The sequence below is a fragment of the Chiloscyllium plagiosum genome, chromosome 42 (assembly GCF_004010195.1).
Source record: "Chiloscyllium plagiosum isolate BGI_BamShark_2017 chromosome 42, ASM401019v2, whole genome shotgun sequence".
NCBI lineage: Eukaryota > Metazoa > Chordata > Chondrichthyes > Orectolobiformes > Hemiscylliidae > Chiloscyllium > Chiloscyllium plagiosum.
The window spans coordinates 4,008,255-4,025,842 of record NC_057751.1 but is presented as its reverse complement, the minus strand read 5'-3'; the positions used below and the strand labels follow the sequence as shown (position 1 = coordinate 4,025,842).

At 39.4% G+C, this 17,588-nt stretch overlaps 1 protein-coding gene across 6 annotated transcripts in view; it reads left to right on the top strand.

The window, feature by feature from the left end:
• The window catches only part of LOC122543027 (phosphatidylethanolamine-binding protein 4), a 465,175-nt gene that overhangs the window by 11,304 nt on the left and 436,283 nt on the right, over positions 1 to 17,588 (top strand). For 5 of the 6 annotated variants that reach the window (XM_043681207.1, XM_043681210.1, XM_043681206.1 and 2 more), the window contains exons 2-3: positions 5,260 to 5,391; positions 10,191 to 10,323. In XM_043681207.1, coding sequence (XP_043537142.1) covers positions 5,261 to 5,391; positions 10,191 to 10,323 — 264 coding nt within the window. In that variant the 5' untranslated portion in view covers position 5,260. Of the gene's footprint in view, positions 1 to 3,827; positions 3,891 to 5,259; positions 5,392 to 10,190; positions 10,324 to 17,588 lie in introns of those variants that run through there. The other variant, XM_043681208.1, reaches the window with a different exon arrangement.

Here is a 17,588-nt window from a genome sequence, read left to right as displayed (position 1 = left end):
TCCCCCCACCTTGTCTCAGTCAAATCCATCGAATTCAGCACCGCCTTCCTAACCTGCAATCTTCTTCCCGACCTCTCCGCCCCCCCCCCAGTCTGACCTATCACCCTCACCTTGTCCTCTTTCCACCTATCACATTTCCGGCGCCCCTCCCCCAAGTCCCTCCTCCCTATCTTTTATCTTAGCCTGCTGGACCAACTTTCCTCATTCCTGAAGAAGGGCTAATGCCCGAAACGTCGATTCTCCTGTTCCCTCGATGCTGCCTGACCTGCTGCGCTTCTCCAGCAACACATTTCCATCTCTGGTCTTATACCCCCAAAGCATCGGATTGTGTCATTGGCTGTTAAGATGTCAATATACTAAGTTCAAACTTGATTGGAATTTGGTATTTTTCGGGGTATAATTTAAACCAATTGGCCTAATTTGAATCTGTGTTCTTGTTTCCAGGCAACCCAGCTAATGTCGCTTTCGCCCAAGTGTTACATTGTTACTTATTCGGAACACTTGGTGTTGTCAGGTAGTTCTGCTAGCTTTTAACTCTTAACGGTACAGTACACCCACATATTCATAATAATAGTCATCCTTCAACTTCCCAATACTGTAGGGAAAAATAACCTCAGCCTATTCAGCCTCTCCCTATAGTTTATACCCTCCAACTCTGGTAAAATCCTCATTGACCTTTTCTGCACCCTTTGAAGATTAATGACATCTTTGCTGTAGCAGGGAGGCTAGAATTGAATGCAGTATTCCAAACGTGGCATAACCCATGTCCTGTGCAGCTGCAATATGAATTCCCAACTCCTGTATTCAGTGTAGTAACCAATGAAGGCAAGCATGCTAAATGCCTTCTTCACCACCCTGTCTACATGTGACTTCACTTTCAAGGAACTATGCACCTGCGCCCATAGATCTCTTTGTTTGGCAACACTCCCCAGGGAATTACCAATAACTATCCAAGCCCCACTCCTGATTTGCCTTACAAAAATGCAACACTTCGCATTGGTCTCTGATGATTTAACTTATTTATTAATTCTATAAGTATGGCCTTTTTTTTTCCTTCTAAATACTTTTGGAAAATTTGAGAATCATCTTCAAATCCCAGAAACTCTTTCGCAATTTTGAGAGCCATTTCTCTCTCTCAAGGTTTAATCAACCACAAGTCACTGAAAATAAAAAAAAAATTGTCTCCTATGTTTTATCTGTAATCTAGGACACTAACCTGCAAGTGTTTTAATCTGCTAGGATTTTTCATACCTCCAAATCTATTCAAATCTGTCTAAACCAGTTCAAATCCCAAATCCAAGACCCAAACTCATGATCAAGCTGCTGTTGTCCTTTAAAATAATCTTCACTGTCCACTATACCAGCAATTTTGGTGTCATTTGCAAATGTACAAACTAAAATAACTACAGAGGCCAGGCTCCCGTTACCAAGTCATCCTTTATTTACTTGTGCCCAGTACACTGGCTGCAGTCAGCCAGTTTGGAGTCAGTCCCCTGAACTGGGGAGATTCTAAATCCCCTCTTTATATTTGTCAGCCAGTACTTCCGCAATCAAAGATCTTGTAGTCAGTGAGGTCCATCTGGCTCCAATCACTGCACTAACCCATACCTCCATATATTCACATCCAAATTATTGATATAACCAATAACCCGTGGAGTGTCTTACTGTGCTTCACTGCTCTTATCTATTGTTTTGTATTCTCATTCTCCAGTGCCCAAACACTCTAAAAATGCTCTCATCATCTTAACTTGACTGCTTCCATCCTTCAAATTTTGCACTGAGCACCTTCTCATCCGCAATCATTTCAAATCTCGTCTTCATTTGACATGCACTTCCTCTGCAGGATTTCCTGCCCTCTTGTCTTCTCATTATGTCACCCTCCTTTTAAAATATCCAAAGCGTGTTCATGGATATCCTTCGAATTTGCCATCTTGCATCATCTTGCTATTTCCATGAGGTCAATGATTGACAAGGTTCTCTCCGACATTACTTTTTATTGATCTTCCTTCATATCCTCGTTGCCTCTCCTCATACTCCTTTATTCTGTGTACGTCGCCAGATGAAGCAAAGCTCCTCAATTTACTTAGAGCTGTACTTCCAAAATCTTAACTCTGGAGCCTTTTGCATTGCCATTCAGCTTTAAACAACTGCTGTGCTGGTCAAGGACATTCTCAAAGGGCACTCTTGAAGTACTTGTCCTCATTAAAATCACCCAGGCTAATTCCTGATTGTGGTACTCATAGCTGTTCCATTAGTTAAAGGATGTGGACTTGCACATATGTGGAGACAAATTCTCTTCCTATCTCTGGTTATTACAAACTCTCATGTGCAGTATGAGTTGTTACAACTGAGTGAGGTGGGGTGAACTAAAACCTTGTTCCATTCCTCCACTGGTCGCAATGAAGTTCACATTTTACAGGGGAGATGTTTGTGCCTGATATGTACAGATCATGCTGAATGTAGCTCAGTATTAGAAACAAATCACTTTGGTTTCTGAATGTACAAGACTTCGAGCAGCAGATCGTGATAGCCATGAATGGCTTTAGGCAGTGGAGCTGAGCTGTTTGCCAGATCTTCGTCCAGTCAGTGTGAATGGTGAAACAGGGTAGCTGGAGCAATCCAATGGACTCTTGTTGGGGGGAGAAATGGTGTCTTTGGAAGGAGCGCTGATGGGAAAAGGGAGCATCTGGACAAAAGATTCCTCAGCTAATTGGAAATCAGAGGGTTTGTTCATCTCTATTCTTTAAAACGCTCATATTTTATCTTTAATTTCCCTTCATGTTTGTAATGCCATGATGGCAGTGGAATAAAGGCCTTTGGACTAGCCATGTGTTAAAATCTTATCTTTTGCTACAAATCAAGACCCCTAATTTATTTAAAATGCAACTTCAGCATAAGTATAAAGTTTATGAACAAAAGCCTTGCAAATACATTCAACACCCTTAGGAAAAAATAGATACACAACAATCACCAAGGCTAGGGAAATAATATAAATGTTGTTCAGAATGCTTTCTTCATGCTTGTATTTAAATTAAACTTAAAAACAGGATAGTTATGGGATGGTATTGTCACTCTGGAAAAGAAGGAACATCTGATGGCTTTATAAACTCCAAGTTATTTAAACAACACTGATGGTTGAATACATTGCAATTTCTAATTAATTGTGAATTTGCATAATCTATATTGGAGGAATAATAGCTATTTAATTTGGGGAGTAGAAGCTCTGGAAAGTGTGGTCACAAAACATATTCATTTTGAGAGGATAAAAAAGGCAAGTGATAATTAATTTGAGAGTTGGCTGAGTAGTATTTGAGGGGAAATTGAAATGCAGTATTTTGAGTTGTTCATGGGAGCAATGATAACTGGAACTGGTGTGAGGAAGTTGATGACTTTAAGGAACAATTCTATAGTCTTACTGTAAAGCAGTTATAATATTGCCCTGTAACTGAAGCAAAATATGTTTCAATATTGTACAGTTGCATAGTGCAATCTTACCTTCGGACAAATTATGTGATTTGATAAAATGTGTAAACTCTTAACAACTTATTATACTTCACAGCTTGCAGCAATGGGAATTGAAGAGAGGAAAACAGTCCATTTGATTGAGGTTGCATTCCATTTTTTTAAACAAATTCTCCATTTTTCTGAAGGTGGAGCAGGTGTTACCTGAAGTTGACTTTGTTCTCATTTGATTGTGATGTATGTATACGTGCAGCAGGGATTACAAATAAGAGAAAAGAATAAGCATTTAGAAGCATCTTTAACAACTTCAGAGCAACCCAAAATGCCTTATAGTCAGTTGATATTTTTCCTTCCTCAGACTTGGAGCTGAAGAGGCTGCTTGTGGTGGCCTGACAAATTGACACCAGTCACACTTGTCTTCAGCAAAGGTGAATGCTTTAGCTTTGCCGTTTTGAAATGCACTGTATTTGACATCAGTTCGAACATCAAAAGTTTGGCATCACGTGATGTACTGGTACTGTGGGTGACTTGGTTTGGTCTATCAGCTGGCATTTCTGTATTTCACTAAAAGGAACATGAAAAAGAACTTGAGGGCCCACTGATGCATTGTGTGCTGAGATAGACATTTTGAATATGTTCAGACTGGGTTTGGAAGGTGCCAGAAACTGTTATCAAACACACAGTCAAAATTACTATAGATCCAAGTATTGCAGATCTGAAATATATTCAGAACTTGTTTGAAATACCAGTAGGTCAAGCAGCATTTGTGGAGAGACATAGCATAAACATTCCATATTGGTGACCTTTTGTATGAAAAGTCAGTTGAGATTTAAAGCCAAGTTTCGTGGTGCAGGGAAGAATACACCCAAAAGTAAACTTTGAATGAGTGAAGTGAGGGAAAGATTAAATGACGCAAGATTTATTAAGATGGAAAAAGGTGATGGTAATAGAATAAGTCAAGAGACAAACAGTGGATCAAAATGGGTATAAAATGATAACAGGAGAACAGCATGTTCTTTGTGAAATATTGGGATCCCTGGTTGTGTCCTAAAAATGTTGAACTTGATCATGAGTCTAAATAAAAACCAAATGAACTGCAGATGCTGGAAATCAGAAATAAAAACAGCAATTGCTAGAAAAGCTCAGCAGGTCTGGCAGCATCTGTGGACAGAAATCAACGTGAGTATTTCAGGTCCAGTGATCCTCTACTATTCAGTTTTGAAGGAGGGTGACTGAAATTAAAACCTTAACTCTAATTTCTCTCCACAGGTGCTACCAGACCTGCTGAGCTTTTCCAGCAATTTCAACTTTAGATCTTGAATCAGTTGGGTTATAAAGTGATGGAACAAATGATACAAATTGAAGCTGACAAATCTTTGCCAACGTGCCTGCCCCCAATTACATTGGCTCACAGCTCTGTCCAATAAACATCAAGCAAGTTGGTGGATTGATGGGAGTTGTTGGAATTTGAAACTATCACCACATTATTAATTAGGGACTGCGACAAAGTGGTACTTGTCTGAAGTGAGAAAAGCATTTTTGGAAAAGTAATGCGGGGAAAGTAAAGTCTAAAACATTTTTGGGACTGTTGACAAAACTTTTTTTTCTTTCTGAAATATAGTATGTTCTGGAAGAAAGCTCTTAGCATGATCTGAATATGTAATTTCCTGTCAAATTTAGGGCTGCACTTTCAGATTGTACATGTCTCGACTTCATGTTTCTATGTGTTAAAGAGTCTTTCATGCATAATGTTTGACAGGCACTTGAGGAATAAGTATAGATTTTCTTTTTTTTCAGCATGAAGTGGCCTGTGATTCTTCTTCTGTTGGTTGGACTGGACATTGTCTATTATCAGAGAGTTGCTTCTTTGATGAATGACGAAGAAACTATGTGTATTATTGAAAAAATGAGTGACAACAGCATTTGCAGGCAAGTAAGACCAAAAGTATGATTGAGTAACTCCAGTCTTAGCATGTGATCAGCTGATGAAATGAGCTTCCACTCATAGAATGTTACAATGTGGTACAGGCCCTTCGGCCCTCTTCTTTGAGACATTGTAAATCACAACTGGGGAAAAGCAGTTGGTTGAAATTCGTACTCACACAGCTCATAGTCATGTTACACTGGTGATATTCTGATTGAAAGAGACATTTTTAACATTGTTAGAGATTTGGCTGAAAAGCAAGCGAAGTTTAATACGTTGTAGTGCGTGCTGTTCACAATTAGCCCAATATCTACCTTTTGTCATTTTTTTTTAGTTGGATGTTCATTTGTTTGTGTATCCCCTGGAGTGATTTATCTTTATTCCTGTGATTATTTGAATGTGGAAAAACAACGCCTGTCAGGAATAAATCAAGTGAGGAGTCCGTATCAAAAATCTTTGTCTCACACTGGACAGTTCAACAATTGAAACACTTGGTGAATGATCAGTAATGAATATTGTAAATTGGAATGATACACAGATGATAATTACAGAAGAATAGATAAGGTAAAGAAACTGCATCATCCACTTAACATTGAAGAAGTGTTCATTGAGATAAGTTCTTTTGCTCCTGTTTGATTTCATGAAGGCCAAGGAAGCTGATTTTGTGGCATTCTGTGAGGTCTGATGTAATCTTCTGCAGACCATTATTAAGTTTGCAGAAATATCTTGTTGACTCTTCGGCCAACTTATTCCTGTTTGCCATTTTATGCATATCAATGTACTGGAACAGTCAGCATCCAGGAATATCCTAGAACAGTTACCAGAAGCTGACAGAGTCATTCTACACTCAGCAATGAGAGACAGGGCTTCACAATATAATTGAAGTGTAGGCATCATGTTAAGCAATTAACTGAAGCACACACAACAGTGGTGCGAAGGATAATAAAGTGATAATTGAATATAGGAGCAAGAGTCAGCCATTCATCCTTTTCATCATTCAGTGAGATCATGGCTGATCTGCAACTTAACTCCAAATATCTGCCTGTGGTCCATATCCCTTAATACCTTAATAAAAAAGTCTTCTCTCTCAGTTTTAAAAGTAACAACTGATGCAGCATCGACCACCCTTTGTGAAAGAGAGTTTCAAGCCTCTACTACACTTTGTGTTGAAGTACTTGCTAACATCTCTCTTGAACAGCTTGGCCCTAATTCTCAGACTATGTCCCCTAGTTCCGAAATCTCTGCAAAGTGGCAATAATAGGCAAGCTAAAGCTCTAAAAATTGTTTTTTCTGCAGTGCATTAGATTGAAAGTAAAGTCTCTTTGCAGAGTGAGAAGGACGGCTTCTGTGAGATGCAGTGAACTGTTTGAATAGACTGAACCTGAACTTTGCAGTGAATAAGACGTGCACGTGCACAAACACACGTGGGGCAGAGACATCATAAATTACTGCACTTGCAAGATCATTATACTTGTTGGTCATAGTGCAAAAACTATGGATTTGTACATTTTGTAACAGATTACTGTTTCTAAGTCTTGTTGAAGACATATTGTTATGGATAAGTTATTATTTCTAAGTATTGTGCATAATTTGTGCTTTTGATTTTCAGTTGGTCTATGAGACAAGTAAATTATAAATTATAATTTTGAAATGATCTGTTAAGGATTTGGATATAGCATCATGGTTCTGATTGTACTGGTACTTTTAATGTTTAGTGAAATTATAGTTTTGGAAAAATACAGGTCAAAGAATTGTGTGTTTGACAGTAGAATTCCTTATAAATGCTGAGCACCAACTATCAGTGAACTTGGATTGTATTAATTTTGGGTAGATGAGACAAAAGAAAGAAAATTATGACTTTTATGACTCTCTAAAAAGGACCCAGTGCTTTTCTCTTCATGAACCTTCAAATCTCATGTCACTTTCTTACTTTCGTGCTACTTTTATATTTCTCATTTGGAAGCAGCTATCAAGTTTTTTTGCTATATCTTAAATGGTTACTGTCTCTCTGTTGAATTTAAAAAAAACTGTCATTACTGATCATGGCATACCTCTTCATAAGAGGAGAAAGTGAGGACTGCAGATGCTGGAGATCAGAGCTGAAAATGTGTTGCTGGAAAAGCGCAGCAGGTCAGGCAGCATCCAAGGAGCAGGAGAATCGAGCAGAAGAAGGGCTCATGCCCAAAACGTCGATTCTCCTGCTCCTTGGATGCTGCCTGACCTGCTGCGCTTTTCCAGCAACACATTTTCAGCTCATATCTCTTCATAACCTGAGTATCTGTGTTAGATGTTTCTTCAGTATCCCGAACAATCGTAAAACCTTCTTCAATTCTTCAATTGTTGTTCACGACAGCAACTTCCCCACACAACACCACCCTCCTTGTTAAGATCTTAGTAAAGTTTTCTTCAATGTTTGTAGATTCTTTACTGACCTTTGTAGAGCAAACACTTTACCCATCGATATATGTGTCTTTGAGCATGTGTCCTGGAAGTCCATGCCATCCATGTCAATAGCATTGCCCTTACCAACTGTTATTTCTTCAAAGAAAAATCTAGCAATTTAGTCAAAATATGATTTTTCATAAGGTTTGTTCATTTTTCATGAATTTTCATGCATGTTTTCTTTGACCCGTGTTTGCCCAAGGAAATATTCATTTTGTATTGAATGATTGTTTCCAGAAGTCTCCCAGCCCTCCCATTCGAAGTACTGTTAACAGCAGCCTTTCGGAAATCAATGATGTTTTCATTTGAAGGTTTCTGATTATCACTTTCATGGCAGTCATGTTCCTCGCTGTCCCCTTATTTTGTTAATTGTGGCACACGACTGGGTGATGATGACATTAAATGCTGAGCTAATTAACTCATCCTGTCTCAGTGACAACAACATCAGCAAAGGTAATTCCTGTGTTCTTGCAGTCTAAATCTTGAAGTGGATAGTAGTCCTTCCTTTAGCATTTCATTGGAAGATGCTGTCCTGTCCACTTTAACACGAACTATTCAATGATTTAGTTTATGTTTCAAAGACTGTGAGCCTGTAGTACCTAATTTGTGCCACAGGGTGGTACAGATGTGCTTTGTATTTTTTCATTCTCAATTGCACCTCTGGCATTTGCTATAACTAAGACAAAGGAGATTTTTGTTTGCAGTTGAACGTTTTTGAGACTCTGAATTCGATGTAATAAATGATTGATTAGTTCCATATTTCCACTCTCGGTTAAACCTGAACCTTGACTTTGGGTTCTGCCTCCTTGTTTAATTCAAAACAATATCTTTTTGTTTCTCTGGAGTGGCTTTCAAGGATCAATAGAGTTTGGTCCACTGATAAAGAATTAACTAAATATAGATATGGCTCCTAATAACAACAAAGATTTTGCTATTTCACTCTGTCACCATCTCACCATTCTTTTCTGTCCTGTAATTACAGTGTGCAGTTGTTCTTAAGTATCAGATACAGCCATCACATGTTTCGTCCTTGCCCTGTAATGGCATCTTGTGTAACAAGTAAAAACATTGTATAAATAGAACATGTTACATGTAACATAACGTGTATATGCATCTCTTTGAGACAGCAATATAATTCACAAGCCAGAAGGAGATGAAAGACTGGTGATTTCCCATTTGATATTATTGTCAGAGGATAAGAAGCTCGTCAGTCCATGAGAAGAGTTCCCCATTCTTCTGCAAGCAATACTGTGGTTCTTTAACTTTCACTTAAATAACTTAAATAAATTGATGGGATCGAAGATGACTTTTCCAGAAGTTCAATAGTTTTGACAGCAAAACATTGTGAAACACCAGTGCGTTGCATGTATAATGTGCCTTTAATGTGTTAAAACTATCCAAGGCACTTCACAGGAATATTATAAGGCAAGATTTGACAGTGTGACATAAGGGTATATGTGACCAATTGATTTAAATCTTTACTGAAGAGTTAGATTTTTGAGGGACGTTATGAAGGAAGAAGGAGCAAAAGGCCTGGTGAGATGTAGGGAGGGAATTCCAGAGATTGTGACTTTGGCGGCGCTAAGTCTTTTGGGTAATACTTAAGAGACGAGCATGAGACAATCTCAGAGACCTCAGTGCAGCAGGGGACAGCTTTTTGATTTGAAAATAAAAGGCTGTGAATGTTCAAATGGAAATGTTGCCAAACCAGGGTCTGGTCAGAGACAAAAAACAGGGCTGTTTGAAACCCTGCTACTTCGGACACAGGCAACAGACAGAGGTTTGAATATTGGAATTCTTTTGAAGGTATTAAACAAGAATATTCAATGAGACAATATACTTAAATCTTGATGTGAGCTTTGAACTTAACACAGTCAAGGGCAATTTTTGTCATGCTTTTGATGATCTGAGCAGGAACATTGGAACCCTTGGCAAGGTGTTTTACATTTTCACTTGCTAAAGACCAAATTCGATTTGTGTTGTTCCTAGTGTTCCACATTTAGTTTGGTACTGTTATGGCAAACCTCTGGGGCAGATAAATCATGAACCTGGCCCTACTGGCCTAGAGGTAGGAACCCATTTCCACTGTTTGGTGGTTATAATGAACAAAGTTATCACATGGAAAAAACAGAAATTGCTGTGACAGGTCAGCAGGTCTGGCATTATCTGTGGAGAGAAATCAGAACGAACCTTACAGGTCCAGTGACCCTTCCTCAGATATTGGAGAATCTCTGTGACAGGAGAGTTTATTAAAATAGAAGTTGGGATTTTTTCATCATTTGAAATAAAACCTTTCGAGAATTTTAAAATTCTGCACTTTCCCTTCTGTTGGCAATTATTAAAATATTTTGTTTATTTTTAGAGGGGAGCTCGTTGTGATTTATCCAGATTTGGGAAATGCAGCCTGCACTGTCATCCCAAGATGCCGTCAGTTTCGAAGACTGCTGAGTAAAGAATGGGGAGAACCACGTGTAAAATTTGTTCAAGCTAACAAGGTATCACATAAACATGACTTGTAGTGCTGTTATTACTTTTGGTACAAATAGCTACAGCAATATGAGAGGCATCAGAAGGAATTCGAGGTAACACTATTAGAATTGAATAGATGAGGCATAAGGGAGGAGCTGGGCAGAATTGACTGAGAGAGGAGCCCAGCAAGAAAGACAGTGGAACAGTAATGGCAGGAGTTTCTGGGATTACATCAGGAGACACAGCAAAAATTCATCCCTAGAAGAAAGAAGCATGGTACAGGGAGGATGAGGCAACTATGGCTGACAGGAATAGCAAAAAAGCAAACGAGAAAGCATATAATGTGGCAAAGAGCAGTGGGAAACCAGAGGATTGGGAAGCTTATAATGACCACCAGAGGGCAATAAAAAAATGAAATAAGGAGGGAGAAGATTAAATATGAGGGTACACTAGTTGGTAATATAAAGGAAGACTGTAAGAGTCTCTTTAGATATATAAAAGGCAAAAGAGAAGCAAAAGTGGACATTGGGCCGCTGGAGAGATAGTATTGGGGAACAAAGAATTGGTGGATTAACTGAATAATTACTTCACGCCAGTCTTCATGGTGGAAGACATGAGTAATATCTTAAAAATTCAGGAGAGTGAGGGAGCAGAGCTGACTATGGTCGCCATCGCCAAGGATAAGGTGCTAGAAAAACTGAATGGCCTGAAGATGGATAAATAACCTCGACCAGATGGACAACACGGCACAGTTCCAAAGTAGATAGTCGAAGAGAAGGTGGAGGTGTTAGTGGCGATCTTTCAGGAATTGCTGGAGTCTAGGAGGGTCCCAGAGAACTGGAAAATCGCGAACATGACACCCTGTTAAAAAGGGAGTAAGGCAAAAGATAGAAAATTACACGCCCATCAGCCGAACCTCAGTCATGGGTAAGATTTTGGAATTGAAAATGTGTTGCTGGAAAAGTGCAGCAGGTCAGGGAGGAACAGGAGAATCAACGTTTCGGGAATAAGCCCTTCTTCAGAAATGAGGAAAGTGTGTCCAGCAGGCTAAGATAAAAGGTAGGGAGGAGGGACTTGGGGAAGGGGCGTTGGAAATGCGATAGGTGGAAGGAGGTCAAGGTGAGGGTGATAGGCCGGAGTGGGGTGGGGGCAACACGACGGTTGGAGGAAGAGCACCTCATCTTCCGCCTAGGAACCCTCCAACCACAAGGGATGAACTCAGATTTCTCCAGTTTCCTCATTTCCCCTCCCCCCACCTTGTCTCAGTCAAATCCCTCAAACTCAGCACCGCCTTCCCAACCTGCAATCTTCTTCCTGACCTCTCCGCCCCCACCCCACTCCAGCCTGTCACCCTCACCTTGACCTCCTTCCACCTATCTCATTTCCAACGCCCCTCCCCCAAGTCCCTCCTCCCTACCTTTTATCTTAGCCTGCTGGACACACTTTCCTCATTCCTGAAGAAGGGCTAATGCCCGAAACGTCGATTCTCCTGTTCCTTGGATGCTGCCTGACCTGCTGCACTTTTCCAGCAACACATTTTCAGCTCTGATCTCCAGCATCTGCAGTCCTCACTTTCTCCTTTAAGATTTTGGAATCCATTGTGAAGGATGAGATTTCTGAATATTTGCAAGTGTATGGTAAAATAGGGAAAACTCAGCATGGTTTCATCAAGGGGAGGTCATGTCTGACAAATATGCTAGACTGTTTTGCCAAGGTAACGAGCATGTAAGACCAAAGAGAGCCAATGGGTGTTGTCTACCTGGACTGCAAGAAGGCCTTTGACAAGATGCTGCACTGGAGGCTACTGAGTAAGATAAGGGCCCCTGGTGTCAGAGGCAAGGTGCAAGCATGCATAGAAGATTGGCTGTCTCTCAGAAATCAGAGAGTGGGGATCCAAGGTCTTTCTCAGGATGGCAGTCAGTGACAAGTGGTGTTCCGCATGGCTCAGTATTGGGACCATACCTTTTCACTTTATAAATTAATAATCTATGAGAAGGAACTGAAGGCAATCTGGCTGAGTTTGCAGATGATACAAAGATAGGTAGAGGGGCAGGTGACATTGAGGAGGTAGGGAGACTGCAGAACGATTTGGACAGGTTATGAGAGTGGGCAAAGAACTGGTAGACGGAGTACATCTTGGGAAAGTGTGAGGTCATGCACTTCGAAGAATAGAAGCATGGACTCTTTTCTAAATGGGGTGAAAATTCTGAAGTGTAGAGACTTGGGAGTTCTAGTCTCGGATTCTCACAAGATAAATTTGCATGTTGAGTCAGTAGTTAGGAAGGCAAATGCAATGTTGGCATTTATTTTGAGAGGACTTCAATATGAAAGCAGAAATGTATCTCTGAAGCTTTAAAAGTCTCTGGTCAAACCAGATTTGGAGTATTGTGCGCAGTTTTGGGCCGCATATCTCAGGAAGGATGTACTGGCCCTCGAACGGGTTTGGAGGATGTTCACGAGAATGGACCCAGGCATGAAAAGCTGAACATGTGAGAACTTGGGGACTATACTCTATGAAGTTCAGAAGGATGAGGGGGGATCTAATTGAAACTTACAGAATACTGAATGGCCTGGACAGAGTGGATGTTATGAAGATGTTTCCATTGATAGGAGAGATTAGGACTCGAGGGCACATCTTTAGAGTAAAGGAAGACCTTTTAGCCTGGAGATGAGGAAAAACATCTTCAGCCAGAGTGTGGTGAATCTATGGAATTCACTGCCATAGAAAGCTGTGGGTGCCAGGTCACTGAGTATATTTAAGATGGCCATAGATTCTTGATTGTCCAGGGGATCAAGGGTTATGGGGAGAAAACTGGAGAATGGGGTTGAGAAGCTTATCAGCCGTGATTGAATGGCAGAGCAGACTTGATGTGCTGAATGGTCTGATTTCTGCTCCTGTGTCTTATAGTTTTATGTTTTGAAGGGCTATCCTGTCAATGACCTATCTCTAACATTTTTTCAGGTGAGAAGAGAAAAGTGGAAAACAAATAGCAGGAATTATAAATTAACACTAAAGTTGGCTGTACTTCGAATAGATAACCCTTTAGAATAGGGAGTTATTACAGTTCAATGACACAGATTCTAATTTACAGTAAGCTCTGTATTGTACCACAGAGTGGTGCAATTGTCTTTAGAGTATACAGGAATTGCTTTCTCTTTGTCTATCTGCAGTGATATGTGAAATATGTGTTGTGACAACTGTATTTCATTCCTTCCATTTTGGATAAAATTTAATTCATACTGTATGAAATCAATTACAAATAGCATATTATTAAATTTCAGGGCCAGTGCCATGTTTCAGGGTTGAATTTGCTGACAGTTATCCTTAGTGGTCTACTTTTGGGAATAGAGGGGAAAGAATAAAAGGGAACCTGAGGGGCAACTTTTTTACAGAGGGTGATATGCATATGGAATGAACTGCCAGTGGACGTGGCTGAGGCGGGTACATTAACAACATTTATAAGGCATTTGGACAAATACATGGACAAGAGAGGATTAGAAGGACATGGGCCAAGTGCAGGGAAATGGAGTTAACATGGGTGGGCGTTTTGGTTGGCATGAACCAGTTTGGGTCAAAGGGCCTGTCTCCATGCTGTAGGACTAAATGTCTCTCCATAACTCTATTCAACCATGTTGATGATACACCTCCGAGTTAAAAGTCATGAAATTTAAGCAAGGTTTGATGCCAGAATCCATCCAGGTCAGAGGCTACGCACAGAGGGCAATCACAGTTGGTTGCAATCTTGCTGGGATGTGATATGCAGCTTGGTACGAGGGAGTTAAGAGCATGAGGTTATGAGGCTGAAGAATTTGGTCTCAGAAGTAAGGCTGTAGGCGATGGCAAGTTTGGACTGAACCAGTGTTGGGTGAAAGCTGCAAATCTTGTCTTGGATTGAGTGTTGAACTGAATTCCAGGCTCAAACTGAGGTTTCTTGCTGCATTGAAATGGTCCTCGAGTTACAGAGTTGATTTAAGATTCACTCCGTGCAATTGAAGGATGAGCACAACTTTGAACCTACACTTGTAAGGATTTGTAAGAATATGAACACATCTCTGAACTCGACAGTGTAGCTGATCTTTTCTTACGGATTTATCCATTTAAAGCTGTCCTCTGGGGTTAGGGAATCACATAATCGCCATGATACAATCAATGTCAATGGTAAGTCAATTCAAAGAAAGTGGACAGGCTGAAGCATGTACTTAATTATTTGTGTTCTGGAACACTAACAATGTTCAGCGAGAATTTATGTTCTGCTAATCCTCAAGTGATACGCGTGGACCAGATTAGATTTAATAGCTGCTTAAGCCTATTTTCTTCCCCTCGATATTTTTAAGCAATTAAGTAATGATTTGATGGTAAATGGACCAGAGAGTGAGATTACAGGGGAAATAATGTAACAGTAGATGGCAATAGAACAATTGAGTTTCACTCAGGGTTCCTGTGAACAGTGACGTGATTTCTATGTAACTCACACCTTGCCATGGGTTCTCTGGAGTGTGCTGAACGTAGATTTTCTTCACTAATCACTTGCAGGTTGTTATTCAAAAAACATGTCAGAAGAATGTGGCAATCTTGTATCATGGAAATTAAAAATATAAGGCTTAGAGCACTTCCAAGTCAGCTGCAGGGGGAAAAAAAGGCCGTGACATTGCTTGTCTTATGAATTATCATGTAAATCAGGTAGTGATTTTTAGAACTTTAATTTAAATTCTAATTCAAATTACTGTGTCAGTTTGACTCTGAAAATTTGTGATACCATCTGAATATAGTAATTAAATTAATGTGTTACAATCATTTGTAATAATCCATTATTCTGTTAATAACAAACACATTTTAGACTGAAGCTCCAAATGAAATTGTTTTTGGACCCCTGCAGTTGTGTTCTGGCAGTTTTAAATGACTGTTTTATGGGATATATTTTAACTCCTTATTCAGCATTTTGTGTTGAATGCTTCAGAAGTGCTGTGTTTAACATTGGTGAATGTGGAATTACAGATAGGTTTTAAGTAAATCTTTGCTGTTTTGCTGGTTTGTATTGTTCTCTGTCTGTTCATCTGTACTTGAAGAAGATTATTGAACTGATATGTGAAGGCAAACATTGTTTGTGAAGAAAGTTGCATGAACTGGATGGAGTTCCTCTGTTTAGTTACCAGAATCGATTTTTGCACTTAATGATTTTACTTGCAACTTCATTCCATTTCTTAATGGTTGCATAATAATATTTTGATTGCCAATAAAAATAAGCATATTTCCTGTTGTGGCAGTTTGATACCACTGCTAACGGATGTCAGATAACACAAAATCACGCAGTCAAACATGAGTCATGTCATAATTGCTACTTTATTTAATAAGGATGAAGGATTTGTTGAAGAAGTTAACAGAACAGGGTTGTTTTGTATTTGAAGTACATGTCACCATATTTGCTTATTTCAGTTTTGTTCAGTTTTCCAGTTTTGCTTAGAAACCTGTTGTGGGGAAGGCAAACAATGTTTTGTGAAGGGAGATATCCTGGCGAATATGTTTTTGAGAGAAAATCGTGATTTTAATGCTCGTGGGAAGCCTGGACAAGAATACTTTATAAATATTTTGTCTAGTCTTCAGTTTCATCATATGAAGCAACTGCAATAAGTACCTGGACATAAAAATGTTTGGTTGTGACAAATCTGCGACATTTCAATCAATAAAGTACAGAGAATTGTACAATTTAATGCAGTGTTTAATTATTTGCAGTTGTGTGAATAAAGCTGTATCACTTTGCTGCTCTTAAATTTATCAATAAATACCAAATAATGAACAGGGAAAGAAACAATCCATTCTCATCCTGGATTGTGTGAGTTCATGAAAGATTGCAAAATTGTGGCTATGCACATGCATTTAAATTTCTGACAAAATTGAACCCAGGAATGCAATTTTGAGCACATTGTTGGAGCAATTTCCAGATTGTGCTCAAAGCAGAGACTGCCTAAACATGTTGTCAAAAAATGTGTTGAACTCTTTGGGCAAGTGTTTTTTTTTTGACTAAATTGAAAGATTGCCAAGTAACCATTTCAGTTGTGTTTTGGAATCTTTGTGATCTCCTCAAATGTTGGCACTAAGCATCTTTTTTGCTTAATGTGACCAGTGCTCTGGCTTTATGTACAATTTGTTTCATCAGGTACAAATGCTCAAGCTTGTAAGTTAGTTGTTTTAGGATAGCACAAAACTGAAGTATCAGTGGTGCTCGAAAAATGTAAATTGATGTTAATTCAGCTGGGGATATGCTGGGGAATAACAAAATATATTTTTCTCACGTCTTCCAATTTATTTTCATTCATTTCCCTGAGCTTGTGTCACCAAAGTAGCTGAACTTGGTTGATGGAAAACTGCTGCACAAAGAGGTAAGTTAGCTGAGCGAGAACGTTGGGCAACAGATGTACTTTTTATTGTGAAAATGTGCTATTTGCCTCTGGAGCCAACATGTCCATGTGTTTCCCAGTAGGTCACCAAAGAGGTTATTCTTTGTGTGAGGTTGAACATTTAATGTTGATAAACTGTTCAATTGTGCAGAGATTTACTAGTAAAGACTAATGATTTTCTCACCAAATGTCCGACCAAAATTACACTTTCCTGCTTGAATCATGGGACAATGATTTTCCTTCATATTTTCTCTAGCACAGGAAAAATCATGTTAAACTGATATATTTCATTGAGGTGGCCAAATATTCAGTACCTTTGTTGCTTAACAGTGCCAGCAACATTACAGAGCTGTCCAATGTTATAATGGTGAGTTCCCAATTATTCTGGACTTATTGCAGACCTCATAGAGCTCTGAGGTGCTTGAGTGCATGAATTGTAAGAAATTCATATGCCATTGAAACAAGTTGCAAGGAAAGGTCATGGAATGTCATCATTTATTGCAAAAAGGAGTTGAATAGAAAAGTCAGGATATATTATGCTTGAATTATAGTACGCACCAGCAAGACCACATCTGGGGTACTGTGAACAAAAGTGGTCTTAAGGCTTAATGTACTGCTTGATGTATTTCAGAGGAGGTTTACTGTATAATGATTGGAATGGGTGAGTTGTCTGTGGAGAAAAGGTTGTATGGACGAGGCTTGTATCACGTAGAGTTTTGAAGAGTAAGAAGTGAGTTGATTGAATCATAAAAGATCCTGGGGAGTCTTGATCTTTTTTCTCTGAGAATCTAGAATGAGTAGAACACTCAACATCCCCTGCTGCAGAATGTTGGGTTTCTCTTCCTGTGGGTCGCCAGATGTGATGGAGTTGGAATGAGAGTGTTTGAAGCTCTGG